At 36.7% G+C, this 8,681-nt stretch overlaps 1 protein-coding gene across 1 annotated transcript; it reads right to left on the bottom strand.

Annotated features, from left to right (window-relative positions):
- Positions 1 to 7,590: 7,590 nt before the first annotated feature.
- On the bottom strand, positions 7,591 to 8,592 carry LOC123256512 (taste receptor type 2 member 7-like). The gene has a single exon (XM_044685112.1). It carries the CDS (start codon positions 8,590 to 8,592, stop codon positions 7,591 to 7,593), a length of 1,002 nt encoding a protein of 333 aa, XP_044541047.1.
- Between the last annotated feature and the right edge of the window lie 89 nt (positions 8,593 to 8,681).

Below are 8,681 nucleotides of genomic sequence, written 5' to 3'. Positions count from 1 at the left end.
TCACCTTTCAATATTTTCCTCTTTGTGTCTCAGTCCAATTTGTATCCAAACATGTGAGGTGTAATGGTGAGACTCACTCAATGATATACAACATGGGGAATGTAACAAAGCCCTGAATATAAAGATGATGCTTCCTCTCCATCATCATCCCCACCATTCTAACTATTCATGTTACCACTAATTGTGGTTTTTCCAGTAAATCACTTTTAGGTTTGAAAATTGTAAATGTATTGCAACAGAATAGTTAGTTCACACTCAAAAAAGAAAGAGTTTTCTTTCCATTTTCAGGGTAACTTGAAAAAAGCAGTTTTGCTAAAGCTGTTGTTGCTCACCCTTTGCTTTTGGAAAGGACCAGAAACATCCCTGGTGATGTCTTTTCACTTGTACACAAATTAGATTTAAGTGAGGCAGAATTGCACAAAGTCATCCGCTTCATTTTCTCATCCAGCTCACCACAATTCCACCCTTCAGATATAGAGTAAGCAGCAATCATTTTCCATGACTGGTGATACTTTCATGCCAATAGACTTGAGCTCTAGGTTATTCAGTAATTTGTTCAGTTCTAGATTTTCCCCATTAAAAATATCTTTCTGTAAAATTGGTCTAGCCCTAGGAAATGAAAATTAAAGCTTTCTGCTATTATTGTTTTTAATCTATCTCTCTTTGTGATAAAATTAATTTTTTTCTTTGTGAATTTAGTGTGTATGTTTCACTCTTTACTTTGGGGTGTACAGGTATTCAAGGAGGATTATTACCTCCTGTGTGAGAACTGCTGAGCCATTTTCGGGGCTGTTCATCCACCTTTGGAATTCAAATGGCATTCAGTTTTCATCTGTTGCTCTAAGAACTTATAGCATGCAAAGAAGTCATACCCCACTAAACCATCACAGTAAATGGGCTAAGCCAGGTTGAGGGCAAATATTGGGCTACAAACCTTTTGGTGAGTTAGGGCCTATTTAACTCAAGTATGTGAAGACTTCCTCCAGTGGAATTGGCAGATGAGAACAATTTATTCCAGTGGCCATTAAGGAAACTGAAGTTGTCACTGTGGAGCTCTTAGAGTTTGGCCAGACACGGAGGATGCCAAAGTCATCAAATGCATTCTGAGCCATGACTTTTGTCTTACCACTGGACTTTGATGACTCTGGATTAGAGAATGAGGCTCTCATGCACAAATCAAGACATCAGTTTGTGATGTCACTGGTCCTCTTCCAAATTGAAGGACAAACTAAAAATGTTTACTTTTGTCTTTACTGTGTTTGCATTATATATGTAATATTATTATTGCCACACTATTTATGTTCCTTAAAGGTATTATAAACAGTGCTCATTTCTATATGTACTATGAAAATGTATTGAGTATCTATTGTGTACCAGGCAATATAGAAAAAGCTAGAGATAGAAAAAGAGGCAAAAGATAGTACCTGACTTCAATAAACTTACAGTTGAATGGGGGGAGACATCATGCAAACAAGTATCAACAAAGCAAGGTATATGATTAACAGAGGAAAGACAGACTTAAGAAGGGTTGAAGAAGGCTTCCTGTATAAGATGAGATTTTCAGTGGGAATTAAAGGAAGTCATGGAAGTTAGTAATGAGAAAAGAGGAGGGAGTGTATTCCAGGAATGGGAGACATTCCCCCAAAATGCCTTTAATGAATAATAATTTTTTTTAGTTTCTCAATTTCATTCTTTATGTCTTTAACTTTTCAGATATGTTTCTTGTAAACAAATGATGCCCTCTGTCCTGACTCTTGATTATCCTACATGGAAATTAGGCTACTCACAACTTTATTCCTGAATTAAAATTGAGCAAAAATTTGTAGGTGGGACCCTCCTTTTCAGAATGGCACTTTTTTCTTCCCAACCCCTAATATTGTTCAGAATATGTGATACATTGCTTTTCTTCAGTAACATGCTCTCACTTGGTATAATCCTTCAGTAGAAGATAAAATGCCATCAGTGATGTGTTCTCTATCCATGTGGCACTTAGAGTCATTTGCAATGAGACTCTGTGATTCTCCTAAGTGGAGAAATGAACTTTCATCCCCAACCTCGAGTCATTTTCATTCCCACCATAACTGACATTGCCTCCTAAGCCAACTGTCTATAAAATAGTCACAGTCTGTGCCCTTCTAACAAGTAAGTTTTATATGTGAATATCACCAGTGAATTGTGCTAGTCAGAAGGGAATGTTGATAGTCAAAATAAATGTTTTTATTTCATTACCACCAGCACCCATAATTCATGAATGAAATTTCCAAAACCAAAGAACGACAAAAATTATAGTCCTAGAGTACTTAGCATCAGATCTGATATGCAGTAAGTGTTTGATAAAAGCTTGTTCCCTTCTCTTTCCTCAATACTAGTTGCCTAATAAAATGGTAATAAATCTATGTGGTCCATTATAAACTTAATATCAAACACCTCAATGACTACCTTTTGAACTACACATTCATTTCCTAAATCTGTATCTCTGTTCTGAAGTCCTTACTTTTTATCAACAGCATGAATGAAAATACTACACGTGCTTCTACAGTATTTAATTTCTTGCCCAAGACTTCCTAATCCTATGATACCATGATGTTTAGAAGAAATAGAATAATCTTTTAAAACTCTAATAAAAATAATTAAATGAGAGTTTTAGCTAAAATGCAAATTGTGATTAACATAAAAATGTTAGGAATACTAAAATATACACACCTTTACTAATTATAAGATATGACATAGATGACAAAAATAGAATAACAGATGATTTCAATACTTCATTATCAGAAAGACAAATCAAATAAAACAACTATAATTAAGAAATTACCTAACCTAACTGCTCATTAGTCAGTTGTAATTAAAATATTTGCAGAGAACCGAATTTAAAAAAAAAAACCACAACCTGGAATACACATTCTTTGCATGTGGAATATTTTCCCAAAATAAAAAAAATTATGCTCTTCGTTATACAGGAACCTTTCTATAAATTCAAATTAAAGAGATTATATTTAATGTATTTTTGTTATATAGAGAGTAAATGGGTGATGATATTGGGGGTAATTAGGAAATAATCAAGGGAAGACATTAGAGTTAAAAAAGATTGGTTTTTGTTGGTGAGAATGGAAAGAAGGAAATTATAAGAGAAGTTGTCACTTAGAACATAACAAGATACTGTCTTTACCAGTTCTTCTCTATTTCACCCCACTTTTCTCTTTTCCTTACTATAATCTTTGCTCAGGTCATCTTATTTATCACTCACCTTCAGAATTATACTGCCTTGTTAATTGGTCTCTTTAGTTCTAGTGTCTTTTGCTTTCACTTCACCCAACCAACTGTGCTACTTAAGTTATCTAGGTCATCCACAGAGATTATGGTACACCTTAATTTAAGAAACAAAAACAAAAACAAAAAAACTTCCCTGGCTCCTCTCAACCTAGACATTATAATTCAAACCCTTTATCCTAGCATTCAGTGCTCTGTTTCCTGGGCTCAATCTTCCTCTTTTCAGCCTTTGCTTACTCCATAACACAAACTCTACACTAAATACATGTATGTATTATACACTGCGCAAATAATGTCTTCCCTCTGAGTCATTGTTCACACCATTCCCCCAACATTACATGATCTTTCTTTTATTTCCATTTATAAAAACCTGACCCATCATTCAAAGACCTAGTCAAATGGACCAATTCAGTTCCACTACATTAATGTACCTTTTTCCCCATAGCTACTTCAACATTTGTGATTTTCCTTTTTTTTGTCATCTTGACAAATTCAAATATTTAATGACTGCCTACTCTGAGCCAGGCATACATGTCTATATGACCCTTATTTAGTAGATGGAATTTTCCCTTCTATCCTTGCCTATAGCCATTCCTCTACCCTTTGGTATGATAACCCATCATAAAGAAGTATGCTGCTGATGGCAATTAAGGAATTAAAGCTTTATTCCCACATTTCCCTTATTTCCCTTCACTCTCTGCATCATAGATTGTGTCTAGAAACCGTGTGGCACAAATACAAATTAGTCTAAGGAAGAACAGGCAAACCATGGAAATACAATCCATCACTTTTTTGCATCTTCTGGTTCAAATGTTCTGAATTGGGAGCCTCTAGTCTCCACCTTTCTTTGAATTTTGGGAAATTTGCAAATCCCACAAAGGTTAAGTAAAAGTGTTCCAATACCGGCTTAACACCTACATTACCAAAGAAGCATAGAATTTCATAGATGGAAGGGACCTCAAGAGCCTTTGTGTGTATGTCTATGCATGTGTGTGTTGTGTCCCTCTCAAGCTTATGATTTGTATCCTGAACAATATCAATTTCCTTTTCTGCCTTGGTGGTTGGTAGTACATACCCCAATGTTAAAAAATCATTTTATTCTCTGAATTCCTTTAGCTCTTCTGGGTCTCTACATCAGCTTCTAAGGCTAGAGTCTTTTGAGATTCAGAGCACTGGATCTTCATGGCTCTCTGTAGAATTTCAGAACAGAGTTCTAGGACCTTTAGAGCCCCTGGAGTGTCCAGATCTGAGTGTTGCCAGGTCACTGGTTGAAATTTTCACCTAGAGATGAAGTTCTGGCCAACTCAGAGATTTATTTGAGGAGGTGGTGCACAGAGAGTCCTTCTACTCTTTTTGACTCTGGACCAAGAGCCATGCAGTCTATATTTATCTATGACTTGCAGCTGACTGTGGCAGGATGGCCTTTTTTTTGCCTATAATGGTGATAACTTTGCTTCCAAGCCCTTTTCCATTGTCCATGTGTTTCTAAGTGAGATTTCTATGGCATTTCTCAAGTAAAAGAAGGTACATGGTATAGTTTTCATTAAATTTCCTGATAATTGTTTGGTCTGTTGTGACAGTTCTCATTTTGCTTGTGCAAAATTAATATTGAATTAGGATATTTTTGTGAAATAACTTTCCCTTTAATCCCTACTCATCCACCTGAGAACACTCAGATTCTAAGGTTTGAGCTACATCCTTTGTTGTTGTTGTTGTTAGATCTTAAATAGGTAAAATGATTAAGGATAGGGCTGGTGATCTTCATGAAAGATTAAACAGCATGAAATATATGAAAGATTAAACAGCAAGCTCTGCATCCATGCTGGACTGACCCTGCCATGTGGCAGGACATTTCTACTTCCTCTTTCTATGGACAAAGACCTACCTCTTTCTGTAATGAAGTAATAAGGGAAGAGGTGATGTCTCTAAATCTACCTCCTCATTGGCTATTTACCAGACAGAAAAGTCTTAGAATGTCCAGAGGAAGGACTGAGTGATAACTTCACAAGAACTATATAAAGACCAGCTTTCCCTCTGTGTAGATGGTGGAGGGAGACAACTGACCATTTTAGGATATTATGAGTGGTCAATTAACAAATTATTTTAAATTTAAGAAATATTGTCTCTTGAGAATTTCCAATAATACATGCTGAAGCAGGATGTGGGAACTAGATGAGTTCCCAGTCAGATGCCTTCTCCTAGTGTAGTCATGGTGGAGAGAATGAATGAACCCTTCTTCCCCATCCCAGTGCATACTGTTGTATCAAGTGCTGGAAAAGTAAGATGTTGCCTCTTTCTCTTAAACTGCTTGGTCCATGACAACTTGGTGACCTTTTAATTTCTTAGCCCTTTCCTTCCACCTTCTACCCTTTTTGTTTCCTAGATATATAAAAAGGTGGAAATGAAAAAAAAAGTCTCCCCTCTCTATAAAGGAAGCCATAGATAGAAAAACAATAGCAACTCAAATGCCAGTTATACTTTAGTAGGTGAAAAATACTCTGATCAGTGTGATGTACATTCCAATCAACTTGAAAAGATTATATAGTTGGGGCCTTTAGAACCACTTGAGAAGCCCTTTCCATATGAAATATATATATGACCACCAGTGCCTTGTTTGATCTGGTGTCACATTTCTCATTTTGCTTGTGGAAAATTAATATTAAATTGGGATATTTTTTTGTGAAATAACTTTCCCTTTAATCCTAAACACCTCCCACCTAAGAACTGTCTGATTGTAAGGTCTGAGCTGAGTCCTTTATTTTGTTGTTGTTGTTAGATATAGAGGGAACTCAAGATGAGAGGCTGAGATTCATGAGATCAGATTTCTACTATGAAGCATTACTGTCTCTGCTTCCATATTCTATGAATATGAGCTTTGAGAATTACTCATCCAGTTCTCTCTCCTTCTCTCATCCTTCTTCCCTCCCTCTCCCCTCCTTCCCTCCTTCCTTCTCTCTTTCCCTCTTTCTCTTCTTCCCTCCCTCTTTCCCTCCTTAACCCCTTCTATCCTCCCTCCTCTCACTTAATTTCCTCATGCCTTTTCTCCAGGCTATGTAGGAGCATTTGACAGTGACTTGAAGCAGAAGCACCTGTATGATCCAGACATGCTTTCACATCACCTGGGAGAAAAGTTCATGGACTATGTTCCTGAACCCAAACTCATATGTATGCTGCTATTGAAATATAACCTTCTATCAAAGGAGGAGAGACTTCCTGAGTAGCATCAACCTCAAGCTACCATTATATTAATGATGGAAGGAAAAAATAAATGAAATGGAAAAGTATTTATTAAGAGCATTGTGTAATAACAGAAATATTTTAAAGACAAATTACTCTGAAAGACTTGGAAACGCTGATTAGCCCAATGACAAACCACAATTCCTGAGGACTCAGCACAGCTACGCTGCCCACCTTCTGATAAAAACGGAAAGGATTCAGTGAAGAATCAGACATATATTTTATTGGATTTGCCTTCTAATTTATTTTCCTTAAATTTATTTATTTTTTCTATTTTTCCTTATTTTCTATTTATTTTTTATTTTCCTTAAATATACATGTTTGCAGCAAGAGTTTTGTTTTTCTTGCTTTCTTAATTGGAAGGGAGTAGAGTGAGGTGGGAGGGAGGGAATGTAGATCTGAGAATAAAATACAATTGAATTAAAAAGCAGAAAGAGTAACTTGTGTCAAGAACTCTCCAAAGTGCCAGACAAACACAAATAAAAATCAAGACACTTCTCACCCTCAAGGAGGTTACATTCTAACAAGGGTGAGAATTCCTATAAGAGAGTGTAACAAGGGAAGTGATTTTCTCAGAGAAGCTACAGAGATGGTGATTGGTGTCATAGGGTAATTGATTAACATGTCCTTTCCAGGAATGATAGAGTGTAATATTGATTGGATTATTGTTCCACAACTAGAAAGAGAGAGAGAGGGTTGAGGGAAGAGGTGAACACAGATTAATGTCATGATGGTGGCTGGGGAGTATGGGTAGTGAGTTTGCCAAGTCTTCTTTGAGTTTCTTTGTGGGGTTCACTCAGTCACCCATCAGCAGCCCAGCGCCCAAAGATTGAGTGAGAGTTGAAACACAAAGTCTGAGGTTTAGGCTGGAGTTATGCTGTCATATAATATTATAATCACAATTCTTCAGATGAGGATTCTAAGGCTCATAGAGTTTAAGTGAGTTGCCCATCATCACAAAAGAAGTAAGAGCTAGAGTTGGAATTTGTACTAATTAATGTCTTCCTGACTCCAAGCCTATGTTTTGAATCAGTGTTCAGTGGTCTTGCTACTACAGAGAATGAAAGAATTTGATGCACTTCTTTAAGGACTCCATGCTGACTTCTTTCCTCTTAGAAAATGCCAGATTATCCTCACAGGCACCAAAAAGACTTTCAGATTACTTCCTCTCTGGTAGCACCTCATCTTCCACCACATCCTCAGGGCAACCTTCTTCAGCTTGCTGTTCCACAGAATCAGGATCAGTGAGTGGCCAAGGGGATAGAGCAATACGATTGCCATACCCAGCACAAAAAATACCTTACTCTTTGCCACTATGTAGCTCCAGTAGTTGAAACAGAAACCTATATAGTACAATAAAAAGAGTATGATGAAGGAAGACACAGCTTTTATGGCTCTAACATGGGCTTCTATCTTAGGGTCTCTGGAACCTGTGGCATTGAGTTGCATCTGGCAGGTATGTCTCCATAGGGATAGAATAAGTAGAGAGAATGAGACTACTGTCAGAGTAAAAGGGATAAGATTCAGAAAGCTGAAGAGAATCTGGAACATGATGAACAAAGGTGCACTCATTTGGAACTCCTGGGAAACATTTTCCTTTTTTTCTCTAAAAAGGTTTTCACTATAGAAATACATTTTCTTACTCGCTAAAAAGCAAATGAACAAATAAATTATCAAGGGCCCTGCAAGAAGCATGTAGATCATCCTGTCAATTCTCCATTTCATCCAGAGGAAGAAGGGATTGGAGAAGTTAGCAATCTTTAAGAAGTAGAAAATGCTGAGGACAGAGTCAAACCAAATACTTGAACTGTGAGCCATTGTCAGGAAGATATCAATTATTTTTATTCCATCCAAGATGAATGCATAAAGATCATTTATAACCAAATAGCTCTTCCATATTATTATACACACAAGTCCAATTCTGGAGATAGCCAGGCTGACCAGGATGATATCATTTGTTAACAGTTTCTTGTTCCTGACCCAGTCAGTGCAGTTCACCATTGCTATAAATCCATTCACCAGAATGCTCAAGAAAAATTCACCAGTTACCAGAACAATTGAGAGAATTTCCCCACTATTTGGCATATTGACAGAAAGAAAATCACTTAAGAAATTACAAATATTTATGCTACCTCTGATGCTACTGATTAATTTCCAGGCAAAATGAGTATGAA

This window comes from Gracilinanus agilis, unplaced genomic scaffold, assembly GCF_016433145.1.
Source record: "Gracilinanus agilis isolate LMUSP501 unplaced genomic scaffold, AgileGrace unplaced_scaffold60062, whole genome shotgun sequence".
NCBI classification, from domain to species: Eukaryota; Metazoa; Chordata; class Mammalia; order Didelphimorphia; family Didelphidae; genus Gracilinanus; species Gracilinanus agilis.
The sequence above is the reverse complement of the archived record's forward strand: the minus strand, read 5'-3'. Positions and strand labels throughout refer to the sequence as shown.

Coding starts and splice junctions, on each gene's coding strand:
- LOC123256512 (XM_044685112.1), bottom strand. CDS start 8,592: ATGCCAAATAGTGGGGAAATTCTCTCAATTGTTCTGGTAACTGGTGAA.